Raw genomic sequence first — 19,089 nt, forward strand, 5'->3', positions numbered from 1 at the left:
ACACGGGAGCATCAGTAAACAGCGCCTTCAAACGATTGAACGCTCTGTCCGCCTCTGCCAACCACCGTAAACGCGCCGGCCCCCCCTTCAGCAGTGAGGTAATGGGAGCCGCCACCTGGCCAAAACCCCGGATAAACCTCCGGTACTAATTGGCAAACCCTAAAAACCGCTGCACCTCCTTTACTGTGGTCGGAGTCGGCCAATTACGCACAGCGTTAACGCGATCACACTCCATCACCATCCCCGAGGTGGAAATGCGATAACCCAGGAAGGAAACGGCTCGTTTGGAGAACACACATTTCTCAGCCTTAACGTACAGGTCATGCTCCAGCAGTCACCCAAGTACCTTGCGCACCAGAGACACATGTGCGGCGCGTGTGGTGGAATAGATCAGGATATCATCAATATACAACACCCCACCCTGCCCGTGCAGGTCCCTGAGAATCTCGTCTACAAAGGATTGAAAGACGGCTGGAGCATTCTTTAACCCATACGGCATGACGAGGTACTCATAATGGCCAGATGTGGTACTAAACGCGGTTTACCACTCGTCTCCATCCTGAATACGCACCAGATTATACGCGCTCCTGAGGTCCAGTTTCGTGAAAAAACGCACTCTGTGAAATGATTCTACCGCAGTAGCGATGAGAGGTAGCGGGTAACTAAACCCCACTGCGATGGAATTGAGACCTCGATAATCAATGCACGGACGCAGACCTCCCTCCTTTTTTTCACAAAAAGGAAACTTGAGGAGACGGGTGACGTGGAGGGCCGAATGTACCCCTGTCCCAGAGATTCCATGACATATGTCTCCAAAACCAACGTCTCCTCCTGTGACAATGGGTACACGTGACTCCTGGGAAGTGCAGCATTTACCTGGAGGTTTATCACGCAATCCCCCTGTCGATGAGGTGGTAATTTGGTCGCCCTCTTCTTACAGAAGGCGAAAGCCAAATCAGCATACTCTGAGGGAATGCGCACAGTGGAAACCTGGACTGGACTCTCCACCGACGTGGCACCGATGGAAACTCCTATACACCTACCTGAACACTCCTCTGACCACCCCTGGAGAGCCCCCTGTTTCCATGAAATCCTGGGATTGTGACTAGCCAGCCAGGGAACGCCCAGCACCACTGGAAACGCAGGTGAATCGATAAGGAAGAGACTAATCCGCTCCCTATGATCCCCCTGTGTTACCATGTCCAGTGAAACCGTGGCCTCCCTGACCAGCCCTGACCCTAACGGTCGGCTATCTAAGGAGTGCACGGGGAAGGGTGGATCTATCGGCACCAGCGGAATCCCCAGTTTACGGGCGAGTCCGCAATCCATAAAGTTCCCAGCTGCACCTGAATCGACTAGTGCCTTATGCTGGAGAGAGGGAGAAAAGTCAGAAAAATAAATGAATACAAACATGTGACCAACAGTGAGCTCTGGGTGAGTTTGGTACTGACTCACCTGGGGTGACCGAGAAGTGTTCTGCCTGCCCTTTCGACTCCCAGACGAGCTCCCCCAGCACCGGTCGGAAGTGTGTCCTCTCCGACCACAGCTGGTGCTGGAGGAGCCTCCTCCTCCGGTTCCCCTCGATGCGACCCCCCCCTAACTCCATAGCTATGGGAGCGGGAGAGCCAGGAGGTGGAACTGACAGGGCCCTTTCTGACCACCCGCGGGCAGCTAGCAGATTGTCCAGTCGGATCGACATGTTTATGAGTTCATCGAGGGAGAGAGTGGCGTCCCGACAAGCTAGCTCCCTGCGGACGTCCTCCCGGAGGCTGCACCGGTAGTGGTCCATCAGGGCCCTGTCTTTCCACCCAGCCCCAGCGGCCAAGGTCCGGAACTCCAGCATGAAGTCCTGCGCGCCCCTCGTCTCCTGCCTAAGGTGGAACAGCCGTTCACCCAGAAACGGAGGGTGAACTCTGGGTAGTGGTCCCTAGCCGAGTCTGGGCCATTCCAAACTGCGTTGGCCCACTCGAGGGCTCGGCCCATCAGGCAGGAGACGAGGACGCTCACACTCTCTTCACCCGAGGGAGTCGGCCTCACGGTAGCCAGGTACAGCTCGAGCTGGAGCAAAAATCCCTGGCACCCAGGCGCCGCTCCATCATACTCCCTCAGGGAGACGAAGGGGAGACAAAGTGCCCAGCTCGGAGGAGCTGGAGGCGAGGTAGGGAGACCACTCCTCTTCCATTGGTCCATTCTCTCCATCATTTGGTCCAGCGCCGACCCAATCCGATGGAGGATGGCCGTATGATGGAGGACGCGCTCCTCCATAGATGGAAGGGGGGTGGCCGCTGCTCCTGCTGACTCCATGGTGGTGCGGGCTTCTGTAACTACTATGAAGTAGTGGGTGCGGAGTCAGGCACAGGGAACAGAGGGTAAAGGATAATTGTTTTTTATTCCGGCGCAGGAATAAAAATAAAAACACCAAAAGCATAACAAAGACCGTCCCAAAAACAGGACCCAACCAGTCCGGAGAAAAACAAGAAAATCGCACAAACACAAACACGAACAGAGGAAATAAGCATCACCGGCTTAAATAGCCCAACTAAAACCTAAACAAGAAACAGGTGTAACCAATAAGACAAAACCAACAGAAAAGGGAAAAGGGATCAGTGGCAGCTAGTAGACTGGTGACGCCGAGCGCCGCCCGAACAGGAAGAGGAGCCACCTTCGGTGGGAGTCGTGACAACTCCACTGTGAACAATATGGCAGTACTTGAAATTGATACAACTTAATTTGAAAGGACTTTTTCTCAGATTCAGATTCCCTTTCTTTATATTTATGGCTTCCGTTCTAGGAATAGGGCATGCCTTTCATTAAATAGTAGAAAACAAATAATTCAGTCGACATTCATACCGGTTATAGATTATGGTGACGTCATCTATATCAGTGTTTCCCAACTCCAGTCCTCAAGTACCTCCTACAGCACACACTTTTGTTGTAGGATTTGGGAAACTTAGCTTTAAAAATGCTAAATTCTCTCAGCCTCATTGCAAAATTTTTTGTTGAATAGCATGAGATTAGCTATAAAACGTAACATTTTTCTCTCTCCCCCATTGCAATATCTGTAGAATTGCAGAAAATTAGCTTTAAAAGAGCAACATTTTCTCTCGGCCTCATGGCAAAATGAGTATAATAGTGTAACATTTGTGTGGTGGGGGGTGGGGGGGGATTGACCCCAACTCTGAACTAGCCGTATGCAGTCACCATGGAAAATGTGAACAAATCTTCAGAGAGGGACTTTCTACCACAGTACGATGTCATGCAAACTGGTACTGACAAATCCGGAATTAAAGATGATACAAGAGGTATTCGATACACTATAGAAAATCCAACCTTGCCAGCGTTCCCCTTCCTATATCAATCCCACTAATCAGATAACCCCTTTTATCACCGGCCAGTCTTATTTACAAGTCCACAGATGGAGCTGAATGTTCATATTGGGCTGATAAGCAGCAAGAATAACTGAGAGTCAACCACTAAGAGAAACAATAAAGAGGACACAATAGAAAAGTAGAATAGAGAGAATAGAAACAAGAGCAACAAAGGTTTATTTGTCATACTGAAATTATTCTTTAAAATGTTCACATATACAGCTCTTAGATATATCATAAATGCAACAAAAATGGGGCATTGGATTTTCACAATATCTCACAAAACACACATGCAGTTTCAACAGCTTACTCTCTGTTTACTCTTCTATCGCCACATAAGACTTCATCACTAAGTAACTGTATGACTGCTCCTTAAGAACAAGACACACATTGGCTAACAGTCGATGGTACACAAAGTTGTCCTTTACTGATCCATAAACATGCTAGTTCATTTTGCTGTGCTGATCATTATCATGGGTTAATAACTTAAAATCAATTGAGTTATCACTGGTCAGTTTGCCAAGGTCTCAGGATGTATCCACTTCCTTAAAGGTTTTGTGTCCTTAATTTTTTGTTAACATTGAGGGCCTTTCTACACTTTAAGATGAATCCAAAACAAACAGGATTGTTTGGAAAACAGTGTGGCGGCTACCTTGATGATAATGTACAGTTGAAGTCGGAAGTTTATATACATTTGAACTTGTTTTTCAACCACTTCACAAATTTCTTGTTAAACAAACTATAGTTTTGGCAAGTCGGTTACAACATCAACTCTGTGCATGACACTTGTAATTTTTCCAACATTTGTTTATAGACAGATTATTTTACTTATAATTCACTGTATCACAATTCCAGTGGGTCAGAAGTTTAAATACACTAAGTTGACTGTGACTTTAAAAAACTTGGAAAATTCCAGAAAATGAATTCATGGCTTTAGAAGCTTCTGTTAGGCTAATTGACATAATTAATTGGAGGTGTACCTGTGGATGTATTTCAAGGCCTACCTTCAAACTCAGTGCCTCTTTGCTTGACATCATGGGAAAATCAAAATAAATCAACCAAGACCTCAGAAAAACCTCACGTTCATCTGTACAAACAATAGTGCGCAAGTATAAACACCATGGGACCATGCAGCCATCATACCGCTCAGGAAGGTGACACGTTCTGTCTCCTAAAGATGAACGTACTTTGGTGTGAAATGTGCAAATCAATCCCAGAACAACAGCAAAGGACCTTGTGAAGATGCTGGAGGAAACAGGTACAAAAGTATATATATCCGCAGTAAAACAAGTCCTATATCGACATAACCTGAAAGGACGCTCAGCAAGGAAGAAGCCACTGCTCCGAAACCTCCATTAAAAAAGCCAGACTACGGTTTGCAAATGCACATGGGGACAAAGATTGTACTTTTTGGAGAAATGTCCTTTGGTCTGATGAAACACATTTTTTACTGTTTGGCCATAATGACCATTGTTATGTTTGGAGGAAAAAGGGGAGGCTTGCAAGCTGTAGAACACCATCCCAACCATGAAGCACAGGGGTGGCAGCATCCTTTCGTGGGGGTGCTTTGCTGCAGGAGGGCCTGCTGCACTTCACAAAATAGATGGCATCATGAGGCAAGAAAATTATATGGATATATTGAAGCAACTTCTCAAGACATCAGTCAGGAAGTTAAAGCTTGGTCGCAAATGGGTCTTCCAAATGGACAATGACCCAAGCATACCTCCAAAGTTGTGGAAAAATGGCCTAAGGACAACAAAGTCAAGGTATTGGAGTGGCCATCACAAAGCCCTGACCTCAATCCTATAGACAATTTGTGGGCAGAACTGAAAAAGCATGTGCGAGCAAGGCCTACAAACCTGACTCAGTTACACCAGCTCTGTCAGGAGGATTGGGACTAAATTCACCCAACTTATTGTGGGAAGCTTGTGGAAGGCTACCTGAAATGTTTGACCAGAGTTAAACAATTTAAAGGGCAATGCTACCAAATACTAATTGAGTGTATGTAAACTTCTGACCCACTGGGAATGTGATGAAAGAAAGAAAAGCTGAAATAAGTCATTCTCTCTACTATTATTCTGACATTTCACATTCTTAAAATAAAGTGGTGATCCTAACTGACCTAAGACAGGGAATTTTGACTAGGATTAAATGTCAGGAATTGTGAAAAACTGAGTTTAAATGTATCTGGCGAAGGTATATGTAAACTTCCAACTTCAACTGTAATTGTGATAACATAAGTTCTTGTGTGGTTTTTGTGTGTAAAATGTGAAGATGATATCATGCTAACCGTCATTCAATCGTCAAATGTCAACATACATCAGTATTGCATCAACCATAATATGAATACTGTGAGCATTATTGTGATGCTACAGTTGTTCACCTTTTTGAGTGAGAAGTAGCCTAGTCCCAGATCATGTTGGTGCTATCATGTCAACTCATTGTCGTCTTTGGCATGACAAAGAGTGGCAAAGAGTGGCATGATGGCAAAAAGACTGGTACCCAAACTAAGTGAGAAGGTATTGAAGTGTATTCCAGTTGTGCATATGTGAAATGTATGTATTCACGTGTAATAACTGAAAACTTAAGACTAGCAGGGCCTTTATGAGTCCAACATCTCTGTAGTAATACAACATTACCTAACATTCATCAAACACAATCAGATTAACATGGACATTCAACGGATCCTCTCTATTTAACAGTTTGAATAACAAGCAATGCAACATTACTCTTGGTCATAACCTATAGACAGACACTTTATTGATTGTTGAAAACACCATAAGAAAAAGCCTCCTAAAACCTTGAACTGATATCTACGGCTAGATTACTCTGCAAGTTTCATCAATGTACAGTACTTATGAGTAGGCCTATGACGTGAACAGCAGCAATTGGAGGTCAAATATTTTCTACGATACATTGATCCAACAATGGTTCTGTATATAAATAGTTGTTAAATATCTGTAAACTTAATTCTCTGATATATTGTCTATATTTGTTGTGAATATAATATTAACTCCATGATTCAAAATTAAAACAATGGCCACCTTTACATAACTTACAGTATATATGGCTAATAGCAGTAAGCCAGATATTTGTAATTTCTTCCAGGAAAATGTGCTCCTCCTTTCCAAAAGTGCACTTGCCAATATAGACCAACAATGAGTGTATACTATTTGTTATTATTGTTTCACTCACTTCTCTTTGACCTGCATTGTTGGAGCTGAGCATACGAATATCAATGTACCCTGCAAACACATCTAACCCTGTGCATGTGACTAATAAACTCTGATTTAGATGTGTTTTTATGTTGGGCTATTACATTTATTACATACACTGAATGGATATCAACTTCGCAGTTGAATTGTAAGAGAAGACAAATTGCCAAATCCTTAGCCTCAGTTGATGTTAAAGGAGCCTTAGCTTTAAATCATTAATATTCTTTCTGAGCTTTATAAATTGTCTCATTCAGTTGCTCTATATGTAATGCATCACCAGATGGTAAGAAAATCATAATCTGTATACTAGTACTTTGTTCTTACCACTTTCTTTAGAAGTGATTAGCTTTCTCCATTAAATCATTTGAAAAGGCTTTGGTTTGCATTAAATAATTTGGTCTGTAGTAATATTTCATTTGGATAATAACTTATCTGGAGGCGATATATTTCATTATCATGAATGTTTGATATTTATAATAAATAAATATTGTGCTGCTGCTGTTTAACATGCTGATTTGAAAAGAGAGAGGGGGGAGAGAGAAAGAGAGAGATTTATTCTTCCAGCTCCATTATTCCATTGCAAAGTTTCATAAGGACTTCTATGATATATGATCTATGTTACCAAATGGCTCTAATGTATTTTTAAAGATAAAGGCTAAATTTGTAGCAAACAACTGGGACAATTATAGTATATAATTATGACCCCATTTCTTTGGTCAAGACCTTGCATGATGGTATGTGTGTGTGGACATTCTCCTTAACACATTTTGGAGGAAAAGTTGTTGCCGGTTCTCAACATTTGGTATATATATTTCTACATCATTATGAAATAAAATAATCTGTTGTTTTCTTAAATTCATCAAAAACCTGGCCCAAAGCCTCTGATGCATATCTAACATTTCACTTGCTTCGATGTTATTGTTTGTGCTGCTGTATATTCTTGCCAAGACCACGTTATAATAACAACCAAAAGGTTAAGTGGCTCCAGTGAGTTGCTACATATTTAACTTGGCTTATTGGCTCACATGAGCTTAGAATGTTAGCATATGTGTACACAATTTACAGTGACTAACTTTTTAAGGCATTGTATCCGTACATGATAACAACAACAGCATTTATAGGCCTATACATATTGTACATGTTTTGTTCATTAACAATGTGATAAATATATTATCCAGACATATATTCAAGTCTTGAAAAGATGCTGATAGCCATCTGTTTACAGCATGTCAAGTTAGCCTATACAATGAGTTCCTCAAGGGTGCCCATTGTGCTTTTCAGTTCCATCTCAGTCTCTGATTTGATCCTACATCCAACAATACATGATGTGTAGTTCCAGATGTGCTCTTAGTCTTAACCACATTCAGCTTACCTTGCTTGCTTCACTTTTCACAAAGCCCCTCAAGCAATGATTACAACCCTTCACATAGTCTGTGGATAGAAATGTGCTCAGATTGTCCTACTCCTGTTGGGTCCCACTGGACATCTGTGTTCCATCTGTACTTATGGCTGGGGCTGTGGTGCCAGTGTGACTAGGTTCACATTCAACAATAGATTCTGCCCCCTCGCCCAACTGTCTCATCCGCAGGTGAATCGACCCGTACGTCTTCCTGGGTTGGACAAAAGTCCTCTGGCGGTACAGCTCACCTTTGCATATGGACACCATTAGCAAGATGGACAAGAGCATTCCCCCTAGAGTCAACAGTCCCAGGCCTGCTATGATACACTTGTCGAGATGCGAGCCCAGTTGTGCGTAGTACATCTCCAGTTTCTCCATCTGACGAGCTGACACCAGGTCTGGGTTGACCTTAGCCTCTCTGGGGATGGTATAGGCAATGATTACCAGTACTATTCCACCCACCAAGAACACCAGGGCAGATATGAACCCATAGTCGACAGAATGGTCATTAAAGTCAGTCACATGACCCTCCTCAGACCGGGGTGACAGCTCATTTCGCTGGAAAGGCTGGGGTTGTGTCTGGTAGCCCCTATCATTAGACATGGACTGATGAACACTCGAGCTGGCTGGGTCACTGAACCTCATCTCGTGCTCTTCTTCCTGATATGACGTGTTCTCGATTCCAGCTCTGGGCGCTGTCCGAGGACCTTGTCCCGGAGTTGTAGCGGCCTCGCAGGCAGCGCGCTTGTCCCCATCCCCCAATTCATGGAGCTCTACGGATTTCACAGACTCCATCGACATTCAGTGGATCTGCTCATGTCGTTAAATTATGCCACCCTTAATTATTTTGCTGAACACCTGCAGAAATTTATGAAATTATGAAATAGACATTGACATGTAGGCTTATTACGCATGCAGTGCCTGCCTCTCAAATTTGAATAGTCCACCATATTTAGTGAAATCTAAGCGTAATTTAAATCGAAATGGAATATTCTAGGTTAACAAAGGCCACAATATATTTCTTTAAATGATATAGAATAACATATGCAGTCGTCACAAAACAATAAGTATTTCAAATTAAAGCGTTGAAGTGTGTAAACCTTGGTCATGGAGAGCGCATTCCTTAATCAGGAAAATCACTGCCTAGAAGTGCACGAATCACATTGAACGCTGGCAATGTTAACAATCCAAACCCGCATTTACTGATCCATGCAGGCTATTTTAATTATACGTATATTAAACACTTCACTGTTGATTCGCAGATTGTAGACTATTTATTTGGGAATAAATGCATCCCTCCCACCATTTAACCTCGATGGAACGCCACCATGTAGTGCTACTGCTGGTAACACAGATGCTCCGATTATCATTAAAAAGGGTGGAGAGAGTCAAAAAACGTTGATATATTATTAACAAGAACAACCTTTTTCATTATCATAATCATAGCTCATCTGCTAATTGTAGGCTACCAGATCTAGAGATTGACGAGAGTCTAGCTGTGTGACAATAGGCTGTAGGCTAAATATTTACCTCAAACAGTCGGCTACTGACACATTTTCTATATGAATTAGGCCTATATATCATGAAATCACTTCAATTTTCGCACACGATAGAGGTTTAATAGTTTTTAAAAACAGTGCACAATCAACACTGGGATGACCTTGATGACCATCACAATAACGTTGCCTATTTATTAGATGAAATGTTACGTTTTAAGAGGTCGATATCTATATATAGGCCTATGCGTCAATGAATCAAAGAGAACAAATATTCAACAATAATCACATTAGCCTACGATACTATAATAAACATCCCACGCATAAAAAAACTAACGGCCTACTCCTCTCTTGATATATCAATATTAAACACAATAAAGAAAAACCTACCCCAGGTGTTGATGCACCAGTGATAAGATTTTTTTTGTACAAAGATGCCGGTTGCGAGTGAGACGGAAAGACCTCGAGAGCGACTGGCCATGCGCAAACAAACAGCGCCGTGAAATTGGTGGTTGAAGGCGAGCGCATCGCTTCAGTCGGTAGTAGAGCCTTCAGTCATATTAAAAGCATAACCTGCACACACAGAGCTGTAACTACATATGAGTACGAGATCCGGACCTCGGTCATTTTTCCTCATTTGTAAAAATAAAATAAAAACTATATATAGCCTGTTTATATATTTGATACACAATCAATAAATAAGTTACGGATCAACATCTAAATATTATTCCCAGCATTGATCAAAGCTCAGAACGCTTATAGGCCTATTCTTGATCGGACTGAGTTTCTAATCACGCCTGTCTCTTTGTGAACGAGTAGAATCATTCGTTATGTTCGTCTGCTTCCCCCGGATTTGCCTTTTTTTAGCAGCACATTCACCCCTCTCTCAATCGGCTTCCTCCGAGGGCCTGAGACGTGAAACGACCTAGCCTACCCCAGTTCGCAGTCGGCTCAAGTTTGTAGCCTGTCATGATTCACACGTGTCATTTAATTTCACAGATAGAACAATAGGACAAAAATGCATTCCCTTGGCTTTTCCACTCACTTACAAAACTTAGTCCACTCTGCAGTCGGAGAAGATGTAACGAGATGGATTACATTTTATCTCAATAGAATTTTCTGTTCCCAAAACTAAAATCTGTTACGAACAGAGTGAACTAAGTTTTGTAGACCTTACGCTTTGCCAAAGTTTCAAAAGATTATGTTGTTTTGAAGGAGTGCAAATGCGAATTGAGTTATTACACAGGCGTACTTCACAAAGTAGGCGTTCCCTAATGGTGATATGCAAATGTTTGACAGAACGCGCCAATAGGATCGCTCTACCTCTGCTTGGCTCCGCCCATCTCCTTGCCTGTTCTTCCACTATGACTCATTTGTTACCATTTGAAATGCTTGTGTCATGACGTGTGACAAATGTAACGTGGCAAAGTTATAACTTGACATTTGAAAACATTCAGCACTATTTGCAAGCGTGCAGCTCAATTTGAGGTGCAACTCATTTAATAAACTTGCGACAGCTGAATCTTCTGTGAATAAAACATACATTTTACAATGTCGAAGCTGCATGCTGAAACAAGTATAGGTACAGCGTCCCAAAGTATGGGTAACTTCACACGTGAAGTGTGTGGAAGTGGGCGTGTCAACTGAAGTGGGAGGATCAGCAGCGATAGGCGTCACATGTGCGCTCTGATTGTGTTTGGTTGTGTTTGAAAGTTGACGTGTCAACCGAAGTGGAGGAACAACAGCAATAGGCGTTAAACAAAAAGCCAGTCTTTGTTGTTGGAGAATCATTACTGTGACGTTTGAATGTTAATAACATACAGTGTATAGTTGTCTAATGTTTGTGGGGCATATAACTTGTTTAATGATACTCCTCAATCACTACGATCAATCAAATATTTTCTTGAGTGTAATTTAAACAGAGCTGAGATTTGCTTCAAAGTGCATTCACCCTATTGCTTACACCTATCAAGATGTTTCAGATATACACAAGTGCCTAGGGAGGAGGGGTTAGGGTTTCTTCTGGTCAGGGCCTAACTATACTGGCCCAATATTCACATTGCCTAGAGATATCACTTATTGGGACAGTGGTTTGGGTGTTTGTCATTAGTGCTGGTGACCTGGGTTCAAGACCTGTTAGGGGAGACACCCTACTCTCATATTCTTAGAAATCTACTATATGTTAATGTTATTATTGCTGTTTTAAATATAATTTATCAGACATTTCAATTGTTTTTGTCAAAATGTAGTTGTATATGCATATTTGTTTATTATCATAATGTGTATAGATTTCTACGCATTTCTGGAACTTTGGCTACCGGCTTTATGGCTTTGTGCACGACCTCCAGATGCTTCTTCAGGCTTGATGTGGTGTTTCTGGACAAAGAGATCAATGCTGCCTTTGCAGAGTTTGCATTTGACTAAAATGTTGTTCTCTTTCTCCTCGATTAACTCAAAATAATGGGACCATATTCACAAGGAAAAGGTTAAGTGGGGTAATAACACAGCTTTAAGACAGCATGAATTCTGTTAGCATTAGACAAGTCTTTAAAAAATATATATAACACGTCGGTAGAGATATGCTTCTGAAAGTAATATATAGCTTACGAATAATATTACAATATTTGAAGACAGTAACTCGTTATATTACTCTGTTACTCATAAAAGTAATACAACTGTAAGTAATATATTACCCCCAACACTGGTCCCAAGCTATTCTATTGCAATTAGTCTATTTTTCCACATTCAAACTTGGAGATGGAACTTTGTGTTGTGTATTGTTTTGGAATAACTGGCAACATCATTGCTTAAACGGGAAATGTGAGAAAGTTTCTGATATTCTAAGAATATGGCAACTATGTTCTGAGTATATTTCAGAAGCAACACTACCACCTGGGCCATGTTTCGGCAACAGTCCCGTTAGTTCTCTTATAAACTGCTTACACAGACAACTTATATTTGGATGATTTAGCTTATTCATTGTTCATAATTAATTCATCATTATCGTTTTGGTTCATGCATGTGACCGACCAATACCTCACCTCATCTTATCACAGCACTGGCAAACCATGGCTGACCAACTCCCTGACCAAAAGACTGACATTTAGACCATCATAAGAAGGTTCATGTCCATTCTAGTATTCTAATTCCTAACTCTATGGCGGTAATTCACTCACACCACAGATGAAAATGTTCAGGTTCTCTCACAGCGTTCCCGCCTCAGAGTGAGCGGTGGTGGTGCAAGGGGAGACATAACGTTAGCCAGTCTCTCGACAGTTGCCTTCTAAGAGCGAGAAACAAACCAAATGGAAATCGCTCACCGTCCTCACAGCGTCCCGCCGTGGCTAAGAGTTGATTATATTTGCCAACTACAATTTATATTAGCTAGTTATAGAGTGGCGAAGAGGAGGAGGACCTCAGCGGACCCTTTGTGTCCGGAAGTAATTCACCCCTTCATTTTTGTCATTGCACTCTGTGGAGTTACTATTTTCTCGTGTCAATTCACTCGTGACATTCCTGGATTACTCATTATATTAATAAAGTTGGATTTAAATAACAAATATGATTGTCCATTTAAAAAAAAAAAGGTTAAGGGTACAAGACCGTGTACATATCTGGCTGTGTTGGCAAAATCACAACATATCCCATCAAGCCATGGTCGAGGGGAGAGGCTGCCCATTGTCACAGTTCCAAGATAAGTCAGAAACGTCCAGCTACCCTACGCCAATAACATGGAACTTGAATCCATGTTAGGTACCTGGGGTGGCAGGTAGCCTAATGGTTAGAGCGTTGAGCCAGGAACCAAAAGGTTACTAAATTGAATCCCTGAGCTGACAAGGTAATAATCTGTCGTTCTGCTCCTGAACAAAGCAGTAAACCCACTGTTCCCCGGTAGGCTGTCATTGTAATAAAGAATTTGTAATTAACTGACTTGCCTAGTTAAATAAAAGGTCAAATAAAAACATTGTCTTATGACATACAGTTAAAGTTGGAAGTTTATATACACCTTAGCCAAATACATTTAAACTCAGTTTTTCACATTCCTGATATTTAATCCTAGTCAAAATTCTGTGTCTTAGTTCAGTCAAGATCACCACTTTATTTTAAGAATGTGAAATGTCAGAATAATAGTTGAGAAAATTCTTTATTTCAGCTTTTATTTATTTTATCAAATCCAATTTTATTTGTCACATACACATGGTTAGCAGATGTTAATGCGAGTGTAGCGAAATGCTTGTGCTTCTAGTTCCGACAATGCAGTAATATCCAACAAGTAATCTAACTAACAATTCCAAAACTACTGTCTTATACACAGTGTAAGGGGATAAAGAATATGTACATAAGGATATATGAATGAGTGATGGTACAGAGCAGCATAGGCAAGATACAGTAGATGGTATCGAGTACAGTATATACATATGAGATGAGTATGTAAACAAAGTGGCAGTTAAAGTGGCTAGTGATACATGTATTACATAAGGATGCAGTCGATGATAGAGTACAGTATATACGTATGCATATTAGATGAATAATGTAGGGTAAGTAACATTATATAAGGTAGCATTGTTTAAAGTGGCTAGTGATATATTTACATCATTTCCTATCAATTCCCATTATTAAAGTGGCTGGAGTTGAGCCAGTGTCATTGTCAGTGTGTTGGCAGCAGCCACTCAATGTTAGTGGTGGCTGTTTAACAGTCTGATGGCCTTGAGATAGAAGCTGTTTTTCAGTCTCTTGGTCCCAGCTTTGATGCACCTGTACTGACCTCGCCTTCTGGATGATAGCGGGGTGAACAGGCAGTGGCTCGGGTGGTTGATGTCCTTGATGATCTTTATGGCCTTCCTGTAACATCGGGTGGTGTAGGTGTCCTGGAGGGCAGGTAGTTTGCCCCCGGTGATGCGTTGTGCAGACCTCACTACCCTTTGGAGAGCCTTACGGTTGAGGGCGGAGCAGTTGCCGTACCAGGCGGTGACACAGCCCGACAGGATGCTCTTGATTGTGCATCTGTAGAAGTTTGTGAGTGCTTTTGGTGACAAGCCGAATTTCTTCAGCCTCCTGAGGTTGAAGAGGCGCTGCTGCGCCTTCTTCACGATGCTGTCTGTGTGAGTGGACCAATTCAGTTTGTCTGTGATGTGTATGCCGAGGAACTTAAAAAACTTGCTACCCTCTCCACTACTGTTCCATCGATGTGGATAGGGGGGTGTTCCCTCTGCTGTTTCCTGAAGTCCACAATCTCCTTAGTTTTGTTGACGTTTGAGTGTGAGGTTATTTTCCTGACACCACACTCCGAGGGCCCTCACCTCCTCCCTGTAGGCCGTCTCGTCGTTGTTGGTAATCAAGCCTACCACTGTTGTGTCGTCCGCAAACTTGATGATTGAGTTGGAGGCGTGCGTGGCCACGCAGTCGTGGGTGAACAGGGAGTACAGGAGAGGGCTCAGAACGCACCCTTGTGGGGCCCCAGTGTTGAGGATCAGCGGGGAGGAGATGTTGTTGCCTACCCTCACCACCTGGGGGCGGCCCGTCAGGATGTCCAGTACCCAGTTGCACAGGGCGAGGTCTAGACCCAGGGTCTCGAGCTTGATGACGAGCTTGGAGGGTACTATGGTGTTGAATGCCGAGCTGTAGTCGATGAACAGCATTCTCACATAGGTATTCCTCTTGTCCAGATGGGTTAGGGCAGTGTGCAGTGTGGTTGAGATTGCATCGTCTGTGGACCTATTTGGGCAGTAAGCAAATTGGAGTGGGTCTAGGGTGTCAGGTAGGGTGGAGGTGATATGGTCCTTGACTAGTCCCTCAAAGCACTTCATGATGACGGATGTGAGTGCTACGGGGCGGTAGTCGTTTAGCTCAGTTACCTTAGCTTTCTTGGGAACAGGAACAATGGGGGCCCTCTTGAAGCATGTGGGAACAGCAGACTGGTATAGGGATTGATTGAATATGTCCGTAAACACACCGGCCAGCTGGTCTGCGCATGCTCTGAGGGCGCGGCTGGGGATGCCGTCTGGGCCTGCAGCCTTGCGAGGGTTAACACGTTTAAATGTTTTACTCACCTCGGCTGCAGTGAAGGAGAGACCGCATGTTTTCGTTGCAGGCCATGTCAGTGGCACTGTATTGTCCTCAAAGCGGGCAAAAAAGTTATTTAGTCTGCCTGGGAGCAAGACATCCTGGTCCGTGACTGGGCTGGATTTCTTCCTGTAGTCCGTGATTGACTGTAGACCCTGCCACATGCCTCTTGTGTCTGAGCCGTTGAATTGAGATTCTACTTTGTCTCTGTACTGACGCTTAGCTTGTTTGATAGCCTTGCGGAGGGAATAGCTGCACTGTTTGTATTCGGTCATGTTACCAGACACCTTGCCCTGATTAAAAGCAGTGGTTCGCGCTTTCATCACATTCCCAGTGGGTCAGAAGTTTACATACCAAATACTGATTGAGTGTAGCATTGACATTAAATTGTTTAACTTGGGTCACACGTTTCGGGTAGCCTTCCACAAGCTTCCCACAATAAATTGGGTCTTCTTGCTAGCACACACTTTTTCAGTTCTGCCCACACATTGTCTATAGGATTGAGGTCAGGGCTTTGTGATTGCCACTCCAGTACCTTGACTTTGTTGTCCTTAAGCCATTTTGCCACAACTTTGGAGGTCTGCTTTGGGTTGTTGTCCATTTGGAAGACCCATTTACGACCAAGCTTTAACTTCCTGACTGATGTCTTGAGATGTTGCTTCAATATATCCACATAATTTTCCTACCTCATGATGCCATCTATTTTGTGAAGTGCACCAGTCCCTCCTGCAGCAAAGCACCCACCACAACATGATGCTGCCATCCCCATCCTTCATGGTTGGGATGGTGTTCTTCGGCTTGCAAGCCTCCCCCTTTTCCCTCCAAACATAACGATGGTCATCATGGCCAAACAGTTATATTTTTGTTTCATCAGACCAGAGGACATTTCTCCAAAAAGTATCATCTTTGTACCCATGTGCAGTTGCAAACCGTAGTCTGGCTTATTTAATGGCGGTTTCGGAGCAGTGGCTTCTTCCTTGCTGAACGGCCTTGATTGATTTGCACATTTCACACCAAAGTACGTTCATCTCTAGGAGACAGAGCGCGTCTCCTTCCTGAGCGGTATGATGGCTGTGTGGTCCCATGGTGTTTATTCTTGCGTACTATTGTTTGTACAGATTAACATGGTACCTTCAGGTGTTTGGAAATTGCTCCCAAAGATGAACCAGACTTGTGGAGGTCTACAATTTTTTTCTGAGGTCTTGGCTGATTTCTTTTGATTTTCCCATGATGTCAAGCAAAGAGGCACTGGGTTTGAAGGTAGGCCTTGAAGTACATCCACAAGTACACCTCCAATTGATTCAAATGATGACTCGAATTAGCCTGCCAGAAGCTTCTAAAGCCATGACATAATTTTCTGGAATTTTCCAAGCTGTTTAAAGGCACAGTCAACTTAGTGTATGTAAACTTCTGACCCACTGGAATTGTGATATAGGGAATTATAAGTGAAATAATCTGTCTGTCAACAATTGTTGGAAAAATGACTTGTAGATGTCCTAACCGACTTGCCAAAACTATAGTTTGTTAACAAGAAATTTGTGGAGTGGTTGAAAAACGAGTTTTAATGACTCCAACCTAAGTGTATGTTTACTTCCGACTTCAACTGTATATCTCGAAAACAGTCATGACTATTTAGCAAAAATAATTGTCAAGTTTTTTCCCAACTAATTTCTTAGTTACATGATTGTATAACTAGTAAAGGAGTTTTGAAGTTGAGGGTGCAGTATTTATGAAGTTTGGCAATGAGAATGAAAACTAGCAAAGTTCAGCAAGTTAAGCCAGGGAAAACCGGGAAAATTAGCTCGGGCCTACTGCGCATGTGCGCCCATGCACAATAGTCTATTTCAGGAGACATATTGCAGTTTCTCTGCCCTGATATCAGGAGCCGGTGGCAAAAAGTTTGATTAAATAAATCAGACGACTCACATTTAAGGATAGTGAATCTATATGCAATCCTGAAATCAGCTGTAACTGTCAATAGTAAAGCTTAATACAATGTTTGAGTGAACCCTGAACACAGAAAATGAATGGTGAAGTCGCTTCCAGACACGGTAGACTCCTCACCACTTTTTTTTATTTGTATTTCATCCCCCTTTTTCTCCTCAATTTCGATCCTGTCTCATCACTGCAACTCCCAAACGGGCTCGGGACAGGCGAAGGCAGAGTCCCCCGCCAGCTTAACCCGGAAGCCAGCCGCACCAATGAGTCGGAGGAAACACTGTTCAACTGGCGATAGGTGTCAGCCTGCAGCCACCCGGCCCACCACAAGGAGTCGCTAAGTAAAGCCCCCTCGGCCAAACCCTCCCCTAACCCGGACGACGCTGGGCCAATTGTGCACCGTCCTATGAGACTCCTGGCCATGGCTGTAGTAACGTGCCACTTGTAAAGCTGTGCCACTCGGAGGCCTCTCCTCACCACCTTATTAGCTATAGAGCTCAACAGCTTGTAGTCTTAAAAACGTAAATGAGTTACCGCTGGTTCATTCAGCCATTCCTATGGGGAAAGTGAATGGGGAAAGAAGAGAGTTTTGGGAGAAATGCAGAAATAAGGTCTGAGATTAACACAAGCTATGGATATCTTATATGTTTTGTTCTAAGAGATAATTCAGAAAGTTAACATGACCTTTGTGAATGATGAAGCTTTTATGTGTTTAGGTGCTTTTTTTGATGACATAAATGCTTCAAAAGTCACAAAAAGTGATGATAACTGGAGAAGATTCTCATATAACAAAACATGCATTATAATGCGAAACATGATGTGATGGCGACAGATGAATGGCACGAGAATGAGCCTCAGGATATCATCACGGTATCTCTGTGCAAATTGCCATCGATAAAATGCAATTGTGTTTGTTGTCTGTAGCTTATACCTGCCCATACCATAACGCCACCATGGTGCACTCTGTTCACAATGTTGACATCAGTAAACCGCGCACCCACACGATGCCATTACCCGTGGGCTGCGGTTGTGAGGCCGTTTGGATGTAATACCAAATTCTCTAAAACAACGTTGGAGGTGGCTGATAATTTCTTTATCATTCAATTCTCTGGTAATAGCTATTGTGGACATTTCTGTATTCAGCATGCCAATTGCACGTTCCATCAAAACTTGAGACCTCTGTGGCATTGTGTTGTGTGACAAAACCACACATTTTATAGCAGCATTTTATTGTCCCCTGCCCAAGGTGCAACCGTGTAATGATCATGCTGTTTAATCAGTTTATTGTTATGCCACACCTGTCAGGTGGATGGATTATATTGGCAAAGAAATGCTCACTAACAGGGATGCAAATAAATGTGAGCAATTATTTTTTAGAGAAATAAGCTTTTTGTGCATATGGAACATTACTGGGATCTTTTATTTCTGCTCATGAAACATGGAACCAACACTTTACGTGTTGCGTTCATTTTTTGTTCAGTGTATTTAGGCTTGCCATAACAAAGGCGTTAAATACTTATTGACTCAAGACATTTCAGCTTTGAGGCTCAGTGTATCTCACCGTGTGCCACAGGATGAATAGCTATTCCCAGAGCATAACATATGCCCAC

At 42.7% G+C, this 19,089-nt stretch overlaps 1 protein-coding gene across 1 annotated transcript; it reads right to left on the reverse strand.

The window, feature by feature from the left end:
* Positions 1–3,526: 3,526 nt before the first annotated feature.
* Positions 3,527–10,529, reverse strand: LOC109890762 (transmembrane protein 74B). Its single transcript, XM_020482777.2, has 2 exons — positions 9,869–10,529; positions 3,527–8,840 (listed from the first exon to the last, which is right to left on the reverse strand). The coding sequence occupies exon 2, from the start codon at positions 8,781–8,783 to the stop codon at positions 8,043–8,045; it is 741 nt and encodes a 246-aa protein (XP_020338366.1). The 5' UTR covers positions 8,784–8,840; positions 9,869–10,529; the 3' UTR covers positions 3,527–8,042.
* Between the last annotated feature and the right edge of the window lie 8,560 nt (positions 10,530–19,089).

Source organism: Oncorhynchus kisutch, linkage group LG5 (assembly GCF_002021735.2).
Source record: "Oncorhynchus kisutch isolate 150728-3 linkage group LG5, Okis_V2, whole genome shotgun sequence".
Lineage (NCBI taxonomy): Eukaryota > Metazoa > Chordata > Actinopteri > Salmoniformes > Salmonidae > Oncorhynchus > Oncorhynchus kisutch.

Coding starts and splice junctions, on each gene's coding strand:
- LOC109890762 (XM_020482777.2), bottom strand. CDS start 8,783: ATGTCGATGGAGTCTGTGAAATCCGTAGAGCTCCATGAATTGGGGGAT.